The sequence below is a fragment of the Pristis pectinata genome, chromosome 1, assembly GCF_009764475.1.
Source record: "Pristis pectinata isolate sPriPec2 chromosome 1, sPriPec2.1.pri, whole genome shotgun sequence".
Lineage (NCBI taxonomy): Eukaryota > Metazoa > Chordata > Chondrichthyes > Rhinopristiformes > Pristidae > Pristis > Pristis pectinata.
This window is the reverse complement of record NC_067405.1, coordinates 69,035,107-69,053,471: the sequence shown is the minus strand read 5'-3', so window position 1 is coordinate 69,053,471 and position 18,365 is coordinate 69,035,107. Positions and strand designations below refer to the sequence as shown.

The 18,365-nt window shown below is 43.4% G+C and overlaps 1 protein-coding gene across 1 annotated transcript in view; it reads left to right on the top strand.

The window, feature by feature from the left end:
• Window positions 1–18,365, top strand: part of LOC127567552 (carboxypeptidase O-like) — an 83,411-nt gene that overhangs the window by 19,141 nt on the left and 45,905 nt on the right. The window contains exons 6-11 of the mRNA XM_052010612.1: window positions 916–1,020; window positions 2,155–2,265; window positions 2,360–2,450; window positions 6,727–6,929; window positions 7,998–8,082; window positions 9,737–9,953. Of these exons, the coding sequence (XP_051866572.1) occupies window positions 916–1,020; window positions 2,155–2,265; window positions 2,360–2,450; window positions 6,727–6,929; window positions 7,998–8,082; window positions 9,737–9,953 (812 nt within the window). The remainder of the gene's footprint in view (window positions 1–915; window positions 1,021–2,154; window positions 2,266–2,359; window positions 2,451–6,726; window positions 6,930–7,997; window positions 8,083–9,736; window positions 9,954–18,365) is intronic.

The window sequence follows — 18,365 nt, the reverse complement described above, 5'->3', positions numbered from 1 at the left end:
CTCTGTCACGCCTCCCTTTGGGAACTGTGCTCTCTATATCGGTTCTTCTTATTCTCCCTAGCAAAATGTAACATTTCACATTTCACAGCGTTAGATTTCATTCATCTGCGCATATCACCATCCTCCTCACAGTTCACTACATCTCCAAATTTTGTATATCTTTTTGCCAGTGATCACTTGTTTGACAATCAATTTTTCTGGTTGCTTGTTCAAGTGGCTTTTTAACATCTCAGGTTAAAATATCCTTTCAGGATTTCCCTGTTGAGACCTTCTGTGCAGTTTGTGGCCCTAAAGTCATCTTTTATAATATTGCCTTCCTTTCCTTGTGTATTACTGTTTTGCTCTGTCCCCTGTCCTCCCCAGGACATTGATGGTGTCTTTCCACTTCTGGAGTATTCTAACCCATTCTTTCTGCAGGTCTAATGGCTGAGTCTGCTCATGGTTCTTCAGCTCCCCAGTGTATTTGACATGTTCATCTCCTGCTGTTAATGCTTAGAGAACCCCATTCTCCTTCACCTCACATTGGTTCCTGCAACTTCCTCAAGCAACAATATGTCTGTGGTTTTCCTTGTGTTACTGAAAGCACAGGCGATTAGACAGAAGGGGTGGGGGGGGGCGTAAAACCAACATCATTTATTGTAGACAGCAATTCCCAACTAAACTGCAGTGTCTGGTACAAAAATGTATCAAGGTCATGCCACATGGCACACTCAGTTCTTAAACATATGCACACAAAAAAGGCTGCATGTCTTCATGCCTTCCAAGTCTTAAGGAATGTACACACACGCACACACACACACACACACACACACTCGTGTGCGCACACACACACACACGCACGCTCACACACACGCACACACACAACTTTCACCCTCTAATGGTACCTTCTTCATTTCCTTTCTACTTCTTTCCTAGATCAGCAGAAAGTCCAACAAGCCCAAGAAGATTATCTGGATGGATTGCGGAATTCATGCCAGGGAATGGATCTCTCCTGCTTTCTGCCAGTGGTTTGTGAAGGAGGTGAATATTTCTTCTCTGGGGCTGCATATTTGAACCATTCCAGTCACAAACTTCTCAAAGGATTTCAGTATTGAAATCCCCCAGGCTCTGAGGTCAGTCGAGATGGTGCTGGCCAGAGAAAAAAATAATGATGAACGTAGGGGCAACTAATTGAAGTAGTTTTTTATGGGGTGGTTGGAAACTTGATGAGGGTTGTGAAAGTAGAGTGCTTAAGGTTTCAAACTGGACCAAACTGTGTTGGGTAATCAGGATGCTCCTCTGAGAGAAATAATCAGTGCACTAGATTCACCTGTGAAATAGAAGGTAAATCATTATTAGCAAAACCAGTGCAAATTATGTTCAGTAAATTATCTGCTCTTCATAATGAGGAAACCCAGTACAAAGGTAAATGAAAGAAGTTCAAAAAACCTAGAGCTAAGTGTAATGCTAGGAGTGAATTCTTCACCCTTGGAGATCAGTATCCAGTCAGTGTATAGGGATGGGACTGATGGATTAACAAGACTTGACTGGTAAATTGGTTTATTATTGTCTCATTTGCTGAGGTAGGGTGAAAACTTTGTTTTGCATGACATCCATACAGATCATTTCATCACATCAGTACATTGAGGTCGTACAAGGTAAGAGCACTAACAGAATGTAGAGTATAATGTTACAGTTACAGAGAAAGTGCAGTGCAGGCAGACAGTAAGGTGAAAGGCCATAATGGAGTAGATTGTGATGTGAAGAGTCCATCTTGTCGTACAAGAGGTCCATTCAATAGTCTGTAACACCAGGATAGAAGCTGTCCTTGTGCCTGGTGGTATGTGCTTTTAGGCTTTTGTATCCTGCTCAGTGGGCGCGGGGAGAAGAGAGAATGTCCGGGGTGGGTGGGGTCTTTGATTATATTGGCTGCTTTACCGAGGTAGTGGGAAGTGTAGACAGAGTCCATGGAGGTGATCAATAATCTACACCTGAGAGGGTAGTTTGCTTATCATGGTGTCAGTACTCAGCAATGACTTTTGAAACTGAGTGTGAGTGTTAAGTATCCACAAGGTAAGTACAACGTGGTTACGGTCGGGGTGAGTTCCCTAAATAACTACTGAACAAATATCTCCAGTCACTGTCTCTAACCCGTTATTGTGTTGTGTGTGTCAGGTATTAGAGACCTACACTGCAGACCCTAAAACAGATCGCTTCCTCCAAAACATTGACTTCTACGTCCTACCGGTTTTGAACATCGATGGCTACATTTACACTTGGACAACAGTAAGTACGATCCCAGACTCTGTGTCACATGCTGCAGGTATAAGTCACCATTTCTGTGCCTGTGGAACTGTTCAATGTCTGTCTCCGTCTCCAGGACCGTCTGTGGAGAAAATCCATGTCTCCGTGCACCAACAGCACCTGCTTTGGAACCGATCTCAACAGGAACTTTGATGCAAAGTGGAGCAGTAAGAGGAACTGCCTCACCCTCCCCATCGCTCCTGATTTACAAGTTAGCACTTACAAGGTCACATTGACTGGTAGGAATACAAGATAGAAATAATTGACGGCTGCCTATCAATTGTATTCCTACCAATCAAAGATTCCTGAACTGATCAAACATATCGTCTCTTGTACACCCACTGCAGCTGTCTGCATCAATATTTCTGCCAGTGTGTGCACAGTGTTATCCAGAGCCGTCTTCCTGTAGTGACCTTCGCTCTGTCCACTAGTTTGTCTGCTCATCCAGTTCTACAGAGGTCAGTGGTGACAGTGGAAGCACAGGGCCCAGTGTGGGGCAGTGCAGCAGGCTTGGGGTGAGATGGCACAAGGGGTTAGAAGGGCAGTGAAGGAATGGGCAGAGGTTTACCCTTGCACCGCCATTCACTGTTCACCATGGTGAATTGGTTTTGTTGCGTCTCTGATTACTTTCCTGTTGTTCACTGAGCAGCCGCCTCACTTTATAATCAACAGACTTGATGGTATCCAGCAGGTACCGTAGCGTTAAAATGGACATGGTAACACATCAACGTTGTTCAGCTGTAATATCAGATTTCAAAGGACTCTGACCACTAAGTTTACTTTTCATGAGCCTCGTGAGCCAAACTTATCTCAGTTGGCAATATTCTTCCTCTGAGGCTATGCCTTGAAGTCAGAATCAGGTTTATTATCACTGACATATGACGTGAAATTTGTTGGTTTGTGGCAGCAGTACAGTGCGAGACATAAAATCGATAAATCACAAAAATAAATAAATGTGAAAAAAAAGGAATAATGAGGTAGTGTTACACACACAAAATGCTGGAGGAACTCAGCGGGTCAGGCAGCATCTATGGAGGGAAATGAACAGTTGACGTTTCGGGCCAAGATCCTTCATTAGGATTGGAAAGGAAGAGGGCAGAAGCCAGAATAAAAGGATGGAGGGAGGGGGAGGAGCATCAGCTGGTGGGTGATAGGTGAGTCCAGGTGAGAGGGGGGAATATAGGTAGATGGAGGAGGGGGGGAATTGGGAATGATGTGGGAAGCTGGGAGGTGATGGGTGGAAGACGCAAAGGGCTGAACAAGATGGAATCTGACAGGAGAGGACAGTGGACCATGGAATAAAGGGAAGGAGGTGGGGAACCAGAGGGAGGAAGGGGTGGGTGATGGGCAGGTCATGAGGGAGGGGGAGGGGAAAGAGCAGGGGTAAAGGGGCCAGAGGGATAAGGGAAAACAAAAGGGAGGGGATACAGTAGGGAGTGGTTACCGGAAGTTAGAGAAATCGATGCTGATGCCATCAGGTTGGAGACTACCAGGGCAGAATACGAGGTGATGTTCCTCTAATCTGTGTCAAACCTCAACTTGGCAGGAGAGGACGCTGCAGACAGACATGTCATTGTGGGAATGGGAAGTGGAATTAAAATGGCTAACCACCGGGAGATCCTGGCTATGACGATGGAGGGGAAGAAGCTGTTCCTAAATCGTTGAGTATGGGTCTTCAGGCTCCTGTACCTCCTTCCTGATGATAGTAACGAGAAGAAGGCATGTCCTGGATGGTGAGGATCCCATGATGGATGCCACCTTCTTGAAGATGTCCTTGATGGTGGGGAGGGTTGTGCCTGTGATGGAGCTGGCTGAGTCTACAACCCTCTGCAGCCTCTTGCGATCCTGTGCATTGGAGCCTCCATACCAGGCTGTGATGCAGCCAGTCAGAATGCTCTCCACCGTACATTTATAGAAATCTGTAAGAGTCTTTGATGACAAACCGAATCTCCTCAAACCCCAAATGAAGTAGAGCCGCTGGCATGCCTTCTTCGTGATTGCATCAATGTGTTGGGCCCAGGATAGATCCTCCGAGATATTGATGCTCAGGAACTTAAAGCTGCTCACCCCTTCCACCGCTGACCCTTCAATGAGGACTGGTGGGTGTTCACCCAACTTCCCCTTCCTGGAGTCCACAATCAGTTCCTTATTCTTGCTGACGCTGAGTGTGAGGTTGTTGTTGCGACACCACTCAACCAGACATTCCAAATATTTGAGCGCTTAAACTTAGCCTGATCTCTGGATCAACTTTCCAGTACAGAATAGAGGGAGTGCTGTATACTAGGGGGTGTCACCTTCAGTTGAGCTGCCAAGCCAAATTTTAAAATGAATATAAATACTCCCATTATACCACTGTGAAGAGAATCCAATGAGTTTTTCCCACTGTTTCAGCCAACATTTACCTGTCATTCTTTATCGCTAAAGATGAAGATTACTCCAGTCGTTGTCATAGTGATGGTGGGGGCTGGCTGTGCACATGGTCGCTGTATTTCCTACATTACAGAAGTAACTACCTCTTTGGCTGTAAGGTGCTTTGGGACAACCGGTGGTTGCAAAGCACTGAAAGTACTTTAGGACAGAGAACTTTCACTCCACCTTATGTCAACGGTGTGTAAGTAGGCTGGTGGGTGCTAAGCAAGCATCTGTAGGGTCACAAGGGTCTCACGTTATATAATGTAAGGGAGCCTCCTTTGGACATAAACTGTGGGTTGGAATAGGAGTTAGCACAAAGTTCTTAAATCTCATTCTGAAGGTCCATACTGGCAGAAAAATGAAGAGTTCACATCGGTTCAGTTCTCAGGGTAGGAATAGTGCCACCTTATTCCATTTGTATTTACAATGGATTGAGTCAAACTTCATCTGAGCTTCCAGCCAGCAGAACAGGAAAGGGGTAACTAGTGGATGGACATCGAAAAACCAATCAATGAGGTACCACACAAGAGGTGATTCAACAAAATGAGAGCACATGCCATTGGTGTGGATTCAGGATTGGTTAAGGTCAGGAAACAGAGGGGAGCTATGGGTTGAGAGGCAGTGAGATGATACAGGGGTTGGTGCCGGGTCCCCAGCTCTTCACACTGTATATACATGAGTTGGATGAAGGGACCAAGCGTAACGTATCCAAGTTTGCTGAGGATATGAAGCTGGATCGCAGTGTGGGATGTGGGGAGGGTGCAGAAGGGCTTCAGGGGAGAAAGACGGATTAAGTGAAAGGGCAAGGAAGGTGGAATATAATGTGGAAAAATGTAAGATGGTGAAATTCAATGGAAAAAAATAGAAAAGCAGAATATTTTTAAATAGTGAGAAATTGAAAGACATTGGTGTTCACAGGGACCTTGCACAAAATCCCTATAAGTTAGCAGGCTGATACAGCAAGGATTTAGGAAGGCAAATTTAATGCTGGTCCTTACTTAAGAGGATTTGAGTATCGGAGTGAAGATGCCTTATTGGAATTGTATCGGCTCTGGTGAGACTACAGCCGGATTGTTGTGCACAGATCCATCTCCCTAGCGAATAAAGGATGTACTTGTGACAGAGGCAGTGCAGCAAAGGCTCGGCAGATGAGCAGATTGTTTTATATGGAGAGATTAAGAGACTGGGTTTATGCTCTCTGGAGTTTAGATTGTGAAAGAACTGCACTGAAATATACATAGTTCTCATGGAGCTGAGGGGAGATGGGAGGAAGATGTTTTCCCTGGCTGGGTGCCTGGAACCATGGGTCATGGCCTCAAAGTAAAGGGTTCAGGACAGAAGTGAGTAGAAATTTCTTCACCCAGAGGTTAGTGAATCAGAGGGATTCTCTATACAAGAGGGTTGTGGAACTTCAGTCACTGAGTATATTCAAGTTAGACATTGATAGACTTCTGAAAAATATCAAAGGACGTGGAGTTATTGCAGGAAAGTGGCACTAAGGTAAGAGCTGAGCTGTGATCTTACTGAATGGCCGACTCCTGCTTTTATTTCTGATGCATGACCCTAACCCTACCTCAGCAATGGAGCAGCAGACTACCACTTGCTCTACCATTGGCTATTCTTCGATTGTGTCTTTCTTTTTTTTGTACTAAAGTCTTGCTTTTGCACAGTCTTTTTTTCACTGTGTGGTATAGTTGTATGTATAATTTATACTCTGTGTGTTGTCTGTACCCACACGCCTGCGATGCTGCTGAAAGCAAGTTTTTCATTGTACCTCTACCTCACCGAATTTGTGCACAGGACAATGAACTTGATGATGTCCTTATAGTCTGCGCTCCTCACCTTGCCTGGGCAGGCTGAAAGAAAAATATTGTGCACCTCCGGCTGGCTGTCCTGTCCTACATACGTATCGAGCCGAGACTCACTGCACAGGCAGAATTTAATGGTGCGGAGAGCTCAGAGAGTGCTCCCTCTGCACACCTCTTTGCCATCACCTTCTTTTAATTCTGTGATCCTTCTCTATCATTGCAGGTATTGGGGCTTCAAGAAACTGCTGCTCAATCATTTACTGTGGTTCAGCCTCTGAGTCTGAACCTGAGACCAAGGCGGTTGCTGATTTTCTCCGTCGCCATGCGCCTGACATTCTGTGCTACCTGACCATTCACTCCTACGGTCAGCTGATCCTGACCCCGTACGGGTACACCAACTCAACAAGCAGCAACCATGAGGAACTGGTGAGACATCATCACCTGTGCTGGGGTCCAAAGCAATGATTCCTGTAGCTCCATAAAGAAGGCCAGGGATTGGATGAAACTGGGGGCCTTCCAGGAACAGACAACACCCACCTGTCTCCATAATTAAACGCCACACCAGCACAGGTCAAAATCAGGGCCTGTTTCACTTCAACAGACAGAAAGTGGGGGAAACTCATTATTGCTGCAGCTTCACCACCTCACTGGCTCTCAGGAAGATCCCATGGTATCCTCTATAGGACCACTGTAGTCTGGCATGGACTCCATCTCCGCCAGCGCTATTGAAATAGTGTCCCATGAACAACATCTAATCAGTGCTTGTGAGACCTTACTGTCCGCAAAATGGCTGCTATAATGAATGCAATGTTAAAACTGCATAAATTTGGTTGCAAAGTACTTTGGGACATCCTGCAGTCACGAAAGACGTTGCAGAAATGCAACATGTTCTATTTCCAATTACTTTTCCAACATTCCCTGTGCTGGCGCAAAGCTCACACAACACCACTCTGTCAATCAACTCTCAATCCCTGTGATGCATTGCTGGCTGGAAGTCTCTTAACCAGCTGACTGCTGTCTCCTTCCCCTCCCTCTCCTGATCATAATCACTCTCCCCCCTGCCCACCTCTTCCCCGATGACCAAAGACTGTTCTTAACTGGTCCCCAGATTTTCACAGCCCTGCTCAAGGGATTGTAATTCTCTGCTCGTCCACCAAGTGCACAACCCTTGGCCACCATTATAATGTTACTGAGTTTCCCTCAACAGTCTCAGCACTAGCAGCCCCCAGTGTAATGAGGTGGGATTTTGGGAGAAGGATGGCATGTGTACTGCAGATTGCATCTAAAGGCGAGAGAGAGCGAGACCTCCATTTAAAGAGGACAAGTCTCTAATGCTCAAAAGGACAGTAAAAGGATGAAGTTTATTCCATAATTACTGCCGTTAATTTGAACTCCATTAAGATGGTAAAATGACATGCACTGAGTGTTTTGATGTCTGAAGTTCTTTTCTGCAATGTCCTCCAGAGTGAGAATCACTGCTCTGTTATTTTCCAGGTGCAAGTTGCAGAAAAGGCAGCCACTGCATTGGAGCAGAAACATGGGACCAAGTACAAAGTGGGACCTTCCTCGTGGATTCTTTGTAGGTTGCACTATTTACAGAAGATACTGGGGACACGCAACAGATGTGGAGTGAGATACAGAGTTAATGTTTCAGATTGATGACCTTTCATTAAGTTTGGGAAAATGTGAACAAGTCGACCATTGTGAATTGTAAATTTCAATTGTAAATGTTTTCCAATAATATGGTTGCTACAATTAAGAGTGGATGCCTTAACATTTTGCTTTGCAGAAAAACTTCAGATTGAATTGAAGTGATTCTATAAAGGAAACTCTTGTGGAAATTGGATACTATTGCTGGTATTGATAAAATATTCTATCAGTTGGTAGGTTTGGTTAATTGGCTACTGGAAATTGATCGTTTTGTGTAGGTGAATGGTAGAATCTGGGGAGAGCTGATGGGAATGTGGGAAGAATAAAATGGGATTAATATAGGATGAAAGTAGATGAGCGTTTGATAGCTGGTGTGGACTCGGTGAGCTAAGGACTTGTCTCCATGCTGTCGGACTTTATGACTGTTGTACTATAAAAATATTATAAAGTAAGATGTTGTAACTCCAACAGTACAGTGTGGGGCCACCAAAGCAGAGTGAGTTTTAGCCTGATGTGATGTTCGACCCATAACAATAATATTAAGCATTAGGAAAAAATAAAATAATGGAGGAAAAGATTGAGACATTCCCCCTGCATGGAATTACTGGACCATAACAGCTAAATGTCCAATAACCCTGGCCAGAGAAAGTCAAAGATGTGAAAATAAATAAAACACTAATGAGCACATAAGCTGCTTGAATTGCAGACCTGAAACAGATACAACGATGGGCCTAAGGGGAATGAGCAGGGTAATGAGGCCTCCTGGACATCTCTTTCAAATTGCCTGCAGGTCAGTCAGCATCCACAAGTAAATGTTTTGTAAGTAAACCTTGACAGAATGGAAATGATGGACTACAGTAGCTTCATGTCCCAGAAAAAAGGGAAGAAAGGAAGATGGGAAGAAGTCAAGACTCACACCTGGAAACTACATTCACAATGGAAAGAGAAACAGAGTTAAGGTTTTAGGTCTAAATCAGACGAAGGGTCTTCAGCCTGAAACGTTGATTCTGTTCCTCTCTCCACAGACACTGCTGGCCTGATGAGTGTTTCCAGCATTTTCTGTTTTTTTTTCAGGAGAGCAGAAGTGTGAGTCTCCAGGCAGGAGTTACAGGAGCCTGAAGACTCACACCTCAAGGTTCAACAACAGCTTCTTCCCCACTGCCATCAGATTCTTGAACCGACCTGAAAGACCTTAACCCTAGCTCCGAATATATTTTATCTTCTCTTTCTTGATCTTGCACTAGTGTCCTTATGTTTATTTTGTGCACATACAGTAAGTGATGTATAATTTATGCTAAGTTAAGTTTGTTAACTTATGTTTGACCTCATGTTGCAATGTACTGTGCTGCTGCTGCAAAAAGCTAATTTTCATGGCATCTATACCCTGTGTATGCATGCCTATGGCAATAATAAACTTGAATTTGAAGGATGAAGCAGCTGGACACAGAGTAGGGCACTGGGTGCTTTGAGGAACTCCTGCATCAATGTCCTGGGGCTGGGATGGGAGGAAATGCCTTTGTGACATCTTTGATTGGGAGCTAAGAAAAATACCGCTCTAACAGCCTAAACATTCCCTCTTTTAGATTACACAGCTGGTACATCACGCGACTGGGCAGCTGATCTTGGGATCAACTTTTCCTACACATTTGAGCTTCGAGACAATGGGACGTATCAATTCGTTCTCCCAGAGGATCAGATCCAGCCCTGCTGTGAGGAAACCATGGTAGCTGTGACAACCATCATCAAGTACATCAATGATAAACACTTCCAGAATTCCTCTCCAGGGATTGCGGCCCTGTGGTCGGGTGTGCTGTCTTCTTGTTTATTAAATATGTACTTTGTTAATTCATTATAACAAAGAGAAAATTAGATATAACTTTATAGAAGCTGTGAAGGGGCATTATAGGCTAGGCATAGAATTGTAGGATCATAAACTTTTTTTATGAATTTAAAGGATGTGGGCTTCTCAGGCTGAGGCAGCATTTAATTACCATCCCTAACTGCCATTGAGAAGGTGGTGGTGAGCTGCTTTGAATCACTGCAGTCTTTGAGCTGTTAGGGAGGGAGTTCCAGGATTTTGACCCAGCGACAGTGAAGGAACGGAGATATATCTTCAAGTCAGGATGAGGGCTGCTTCCAGGCAGTGGTATTCCCAAGCTTTAGGTCCCGTGTCCTTCCAGCTGGTCGAGGTCGTGGATTTGGAAGGTGCTGTCCAACCTGTCCATTTGCAATAATGGATGCCATTTGGCCCATTGTGTCTGTGCTGGATGAAGAAGAGCTCTGCTTCCTAATCCCACCTTCCAACGGGCCACAGCTCTCCATGCTCATGTCCAAGTACTGTTTAAATGTGAAGAGAGTGGCAGCCTCTGATACCTTTTCAGGTAGTGAGTTCCAGACCCCCTCCACCTTCTGGGTGGAAAAGGTTTCCTTATCTCCCCTCTGATCCTTCTACTTCTACTTTTAAATCCATGTCTTACGGTTTTTGATCCCTCCGCTAACAGAAATAGGTTGTTCTTATTTATTCCGTCTCATGATTTTACACAGCTCAGATTATACTCCCCTTGATCTCCTGTTGCAAAGAAGCAAGGCCAGCTTCTCCAACCTTTCCTCTCAGCTGCAAGTTCCCATTCCTGGTAACATCCTCGGAAATCTCTGCACCTTCCCCAGCACAATTGCTGTGTAAAGAAAATGTTCCTGTTCTTGGAGGACATCAAAATATCAGTGGGTTACTCATAAATCCGATGGAGAATTCGAGAGAAACTTACTGCCACAGAATTGTGAGAACGTGGAACGTGCTTTCACATCCAGTCAGTGAGAGACGTGAGTGCATTGAAGGGGAAGCTAAGTATGCAAATGAGGGAGAAAGAGAAATATCAGTGTAAGTGGAAGGAATTATACAGAGATTGGTTTGAGCAGCACATAAGTCTGGCCTAAAGCAGTTGGAATATTTGGCCTACTGTAAACTTGCGTGTGTTTTTTAAAGAATTAAGATGTTTAATGAAATAATGAGACAACTTTTATATGTACTAACCTTTCATAATTCTCACCATGAGAGTTCTTTTCTCTCTTAATTTTATAAATGTGGAACCATTTCTTGGCCCCTGATCTGATGTTTCTGCTTGATGCTCTATGAACATAATAAAACTCCTTCATCAAATTGCTTCACTCATTGAAAAAATATTTCAAGTAAAACGTAGTAAATTTGACAACCTTCCTGCTCTTGCCTGTTTGATACTCTTCAGATCAACGTCAGCCATGGAGGATTGACATTGAGATCAGAATGTTTTCATCTAGGATAGCAGCATCGTGTGTGCTGGGTCAAATATTAGAGCCTGAGGGAGAACTCAATGTCCCGTTGGCAGCATTTTGTCTCCTGAGGCAGAGGTTTTGAGTCTCACTTCAGAGGGTGGAGTATAAGACCTTTACTGACACTGTTAGTGCATTACTGAAAGAGCTCTGCATTGTCACAGGTGCAGTTTTCATTAAGAGACTGCTCCCTTGGGCAGGCATTAAAGATCCAATGAAGAGCAGGGAAGTTCTCCTCTCTGAAGTGGCCCCTATTTATCCCTCAATCAATATTGAAGCAGACTATCTGATCACATATTGTTGTTTGCACACCTTGATATCTAGAGTTTGGCTGCCACATTTCCTAGATAACAACAGTCATTGTATTTTAAAAATATTTCACTGCCAGGAAGCATTTTAAGATTTCTTGAGGTCATAAATGGCTGTATGTTAAAGCAACTTATTTTCTTTTACAATGCAGGAACTTACACTTGTTTCAGAAGTGAAGTGACTCTCTGCCTGGCTAATGGTCCACAACTATAACAGGTCAAAGCTTTACTCTTGCAGTGTTTATTAATAAATCTCCTGAACAAAATGCCCATTGGAAATCACAGCAATCTCTGCTGCATGTCCCTGTCCCTGATTACATTCTATACAGGAAGGTCAGGACAGCTGTAACTTATTTTTATTTCACAAGATAAAGACAGCAGGATCTTAGTCCAACTTTATCTCTATTATTCAGCCCATCCATTGCAGGCATAATATTCCTGCAGTGCCAATAACCAAAAGCCATTTGGATTCTGCAGACTGTGGGTCATACATCTCTATTAACTAGATTCCTGTAATATTCTGCATTACAGGAAGAATCCTGAATTACATGTAAATTTGCATATGAAGACCAAAACACTAAATCATTCTGCACTTGAATCTTTGGTGATTTAAATCCTTTACCGTGACTCCCATGGAAATAGAGGCAAACAGAAACAGTTCCCTCTAATACAAGTGTTGAACTAAATCATGTCTTCACACAAGTTATGGAAGTACAATATTGTTAACTCCAGGTCCTTAAAAGACTTAAATCACCATTTTGGCTTGTTGCGTTTGGCAAGAGTCAATGTTGACTGAAGCCCTGTGAGGAAATGCTAAGAGTTCCTCCTTATGTAAAGTAATAGCGACCACACTAACCATACAGACCAGCAGCAGCAGCTACATCTGAGTGTCTCAGCTCTCTTAAACTCAGCTTTGAATCAGTATTTTGCTTTACCTGCTGGATACTGCACATGTTCGTAAATTGACGCACAAAACCAGATGGGAATGAATTACACATTTCTCCAGGTACTATTAATTAGAGAAACATTGAAAAAATGCACTCAAACTCTTTGATGGGTTGAATGTTTGGCACTGCTTAATGCACAGAAGGATACCATATTTCCATAGTACACAATGTCAGCTGTGTACGCCTGACAGAATAATGCAGGGTATAGTTTAAGTGAAGGCCAGCATGACAAAACTTCTTTTGTTTCAAGATAAATATCAAAGGCTTTAAGGATCATAGGTCTTCCAAAAGTTAGATTTTGTCTTATGTTCTCAGACAGAAAGCTCGCCTAAACAAGCATTTAGCCCTCAGCTGCACAAAGTTGTGGAACTTTGCAGTGGTGCTCATTAAATCCTGCAAACAAAACTTAGCTTCGAAGCACAATCTAAAACAGGACTTTAAGTTATATCCTGTTACTGAATGTTATCATGGTGTGGGAAAAGTGTACAAGATGTTGGCCATCTGTAGCTCAGTGGTAACACATTCTACCCTCAATCAGGAGATCATAGGTTCATGACTCCTTCCTGAGACTTGACCACGTAATCTCAGCTGATAATCTCAGTGCCAAACAGAGAGAGCACTGAACTATCTTTCAGAGGGTGCATTAAACCAAGACCATAAAAATTAAAGTAGAGGAATTCTCCTTAGTGTCCAGCCCATGGTTATTCCTCAAACACCATCACCAAGAATGGATTATCTCACCCATTATCCCTACTCTGTGTGGGTGCTTTCTACATAATAACATTACAAAATGTATTTTGTTTCCTGCTATGTGCATTGGGACATTGTGGAAGACGTTACTGTAGGGAAATATTAATCTTCCCTTCTTTTAATTGTGTCTTTAATCATAAGCAGCTGGAACTGGCACCAAGAATGAAATCATGTGTTCAGCTCCTTCTCCTGCTTGTCTCCCTTTCCCCAGCCCACCAGACCAACCTCCTTAGAGACCCCTTGTCCCAACACTTAACCTGATACTAGTTTCTCTCTTGGCTACCCTTTTGCCCTCGACCAGCTGCTCTTGTCCACCAGACCTCCACCCACTCCATGTTTTTGGTTCTATGCACACCAGGGAAAGGCAGGGAAGCAGTAAAAGTGAACTGGATCTTGGTGCCTGTCCCCATGTGAGGAACAACTAGTTGGGACAATTTCCTATTGGATGGTAGCAGCTGGGTATAAGTCTTGGCAAGGACCACACTCCTTAATTCACCACCATCAGGAGGTCACGGTGCAATACAAAGAACTTGAAAAGCAAAGAAACTGCAGATTCAATAACACAGAGAACTTGTTGGCCAGAGAACAGGTTCTTCAGCACATTCGTTTATGCTGGTGTCCCACTCTATAACTAATTAACATTATCACCTCAAACAAAAACAGAAAAAGCTTGATGGACACATTGGGTTGAACAGCCTCAGTGGGAGCATCACCACCAGCTGCTTTCTGCATGTTCATCTCAACCTCACCATTCATCTGTCTTACAATCTCACTGCTCACAGGGAAAGAATTTTTGCCCAAGTTTGTTGGATCTATTGGCGATTCTCTTAAATATATGAGCCATCATCTCTTTGTCTACTTAGTCAAACACTTGCTAATGTTAAAGGTCTCTATTGGGTCAACTTCTCAGCCTTCTCCTGAATTGAATTTCCTGAGCTATATCTCCAGATTAATTGTGAACCCAGAACTGCTGCGAAATGGATATAAGAGAAGTCATGGCAAAAGAAAAGTAAGGGAGTTTTCTTCAATCCCAACCAATACTTGTCCCTCAAACACAATCACTGAAAACTACTTTATCTAATCATTATCACATTGAATGCTGCCTTTACTACATCACACCAGTGTCTAGACTTCAAATACAGTTATTTAGTGGTAAAGCACTCTTGAACAGCTTGAAGTCATGAAGGGCACTAGTTAAAAAAAAGGCATTTACTGACAAATCTTTCATTGGCAAAGAGCTGCCGGTGAGGTGAGATGTATAACTGATGGTAAATAATTATACAGCAACCAAAGGAATTTTATTGAGGAAGAAAACATCTTTCTTTTTAGTAACAATTGGCTTGTTAACATGTGTATTTGTTACCTTTTATCATTCATTTTATCTTTAACAAGTCAATATGGATCTGATCCACATTATTCACACAAAGATGTAGCTGTCCTGTGAAGCCCAACGGTAGCATTCCAACAGGTGGAAGGGTGGAAACAGTAAATCAGGAAATATTCAGCTGGTCATGCAGTATCTGTGGAGACAGAAACAGAGTAAACCTTGCTCTCTACATAAGTGTCGCCTGAACTGCTGAGTACTTCCAAAGGTTTCTGTTTATCCTTCTTATTTTCAATATGCATGGGGTTTTGGATCTGTAGGGAAGTAGTTCCTCTTGGCATCACTGTTGCTAAATAAAGACGTACGTTTTGGTTGCCACCCAAGGGAAAATAAAATTGAGCTCAAACCATCAACTGGAAGACACAATGCGTGATCACAGTTGTCCTACCCAACCAGAGGTTATTGGAGAGATCCTTCCTGTGTATAAGGGAAGAAGGTAATGCAGAAGGTGGCCCATCACGCTTATCCCTTGCCATGATACCTGGAGCATCATCACTACAGCAGATGTCTGGGTTCATCTGATGCTGCTTCATTCTGATCTGATTGTCAGTGGGCTCATGATAAACACAACACTGATTCAAGTTAGAGATACCATTCGTTGAAGAGTGCAATGTCATCAGAGGCTGACTGACACAGTTGACCACATCTTGCCTACAATGGGCATCCAGTGCATTGTTCAGTGACTTCTCAAAGGCTACTTCATTCTCCAAAGATCGCACTCTTTAAGAACTCAACTCTTTCATCTTCTGACAGCTTTCCAAACTCATGTTCCGAGACCTGGAATTAGCAAGGACAGGAAAACTAGGAGTTAAAATATCAAAGGAAGATGATTGCTATCAAACCAACACCCCCCCCCCCCACCCCCCAACAAATAGAATAAGGCAAAACAAGATCTGATCTGCCAGCAATAAAGGGTCTCAGGTTGTGGCGGAACATGTGTTTGCCTCTTCTGTCACACATATACTGAGCCCCAAACTCAGGCGGTGATCAGCAAGTGGATGCTTAAAAATAATTTATCATGGAACATTTTCCTTTTCATGAAAATCAAAAACTGCAGATGCTGAAGATCTGAAATATAAACAGAAAACAAGAAACATTAATTCTTAATCTCCTTCTGCAGATGCTACTTGTCCTGCTGAGTGTTTCCAGCAATTTTCCTTCAATATGCCTTGGTGTGCTTAAACAGTTGTGCAGATGTTCACTGTGAGCATTGCGTGCACACACCCCCCACTCCCTTCTCACATGTACAAGTGTAATGGTCATATTACAGGACAGTAAATCAGAGGGCTGGACAAGTAAAATGAGAAAAAGATATAAATTTAAGTTGCATCTTTCACAACTTCAGGACGTACTAAACTGCTTTACCACCAAGTAAATGCTTCTGAACTGTAGTCACTGATTCAATTTCGGAAACACAGCATCCAATTCATACCCAGAGACAGCAATGAGATGACCATCTAGTGATGTACGTTGGTTAAGTATTAGTTGAGACAAGGGGTTTAGTGCCATTGGTGCTCTTGAAGATAGTGCCCCAAAATATGTTATAGCTGCATGAGAAGGGAGATGGATGTCAATTTAATATCATCCAAAAGACAGGACCTTTGACACTGCAGCACTCCCTCAGTATTTCATTGGGAAGCCACCGAAGTAATGATTTGAGGATTAAAATTCAATTCAAACAAATCTGGAAATACAAAGCTGGTCGATGTAAAAGGGGACATCAAGCTGTTTGACCATCATAAAAACAAACTTCAACAGATTTACTGCTGTACCTCATGGAAAGAGACCTGCCATCCTTGCCTTGGCTTTGGCACAACTCCAGGCCCATGCCCAATGTGGTCGACACCCAACTGCCCTCACAAAGGGTTCTGTCATTTGGCTGAATCAAACCTCCAGAAAAAGGCTCCCTTTCACCTTCTCAGGGAAATGCAGCAAAGCAGACGCTGGCCTTAGCAGCATCACACACATGATATGAGTGAGTTATGGTAACTTGAAATCATGGCCCACTGGAGATTGTCAAAAAGAAACTCCTCAAACAACTATTAAACCAAAAGGGTATCCACCTCGTGTCCATTGACACCTGATGGTTACACCTGATACTTAAAGTTAGTGACAGGCATTCTGCTGTGACTGTTGGAAGCACTTCTTGACACAAAGGGTACAGAAACATAGAAGTTCGGAGCAGGAGTCGGCCATTTGGCCCTTGGAGGCTGTTCAGCTATTCCATATAATCGTGCCTGATCATCCAAATTCAGAACCCTGTTCCTGTGGCCTCCCCCTTTCCATTTGATTGCTTTAGGCCTAAGAACCATATCAACTCCTTCTTGAATATATTTAATGATTGGCTTCAACTACTTGTTGTGGGGGAGAACTCCACAGGTTCCCCACTCTACAGCTGAAGAAATTTCTCCAGGTCTCAGTCCTGCACGGCTTATCCCTTATCCTTAGTCTGTGACTGAGACAGTCATTGACTTCCCCGCCATCACGAACATCCTTTCTTCACTTGTTGGTCCCATCCTCTTTGAATTTTGTAGGTTTCTAGAAGATTTCCTCTCATTCTTCTAAACCAGAGCAAACACGGGCCTAATCAACTCAAACTGTCTTGATACATCGGCCCTGACATCCCAGCGAGCAGTTGAGTGAGCCTTTGCGGCACTCCTTCAATAGCATTAATACAGGGACTTGGGGAAACCAAAACTGCACACAGTATTCAAGGTATGGTCTCACCAAGGCTCTGTGTAAGTGCAGCAAGAAATCCTGATCCTGCACTCGAATCCTCTGGCTATGAAGGCCAACATACCATTTGCTTTCTTAACCGCCTTCTGTCGCTGCATGCCTACTTTCAGTGACTGATTCACAAGGATACCCAGGTCTCCCTGTGTCTCCTCCTTTCCCAATCTATTGCCATTCAGGTAGTAATCTGCTTTCCTGGTTTTGCCATCAAAGTGGATGACCTCACATATTTCCACAATATTCTGCACCTGCCCTCTCATTCAACCTGCCCAACTCACGTTGGAACCTCTCTGCATCCTCCTCACAGCTCCCACTCCCATTCAGCTTCACGTCATCTGCACACGTAAAGACATTGCATTTAATTCCTTCATCTACATCATTAATAATTTTTGTGAATAGCTTGGGACCTAGCACTGCTCCCTGCGATTCCCCCACCACTCTCAGCCTGCCACTTGGAAAAAGATCCCTTTGCTCTTATCCTTAATTCTTTGTCTGCCAACCAGTTCTCTATGCAATCACATGTGCTTTAATTTTTGCATGCTAATCTCTTATGTGGGATCTTAACGGAGACCTTCCTAAAATCCAAATACACCACAGTTATTCGTTCTCCCTGATCTATTCTGCTGGTTACATCCTCAAACAGTTCCAGTAGATTTGTCAAGCACGATTTCCCTTTCATAAATCAAGGTTGACCCTGTCAGATCTTTCATTGTTTTCCAAATGCTCTGCTATTACGTCTTTTACAATAGACACATTTTCCCCACTACTGGCGACAAGCTAACCA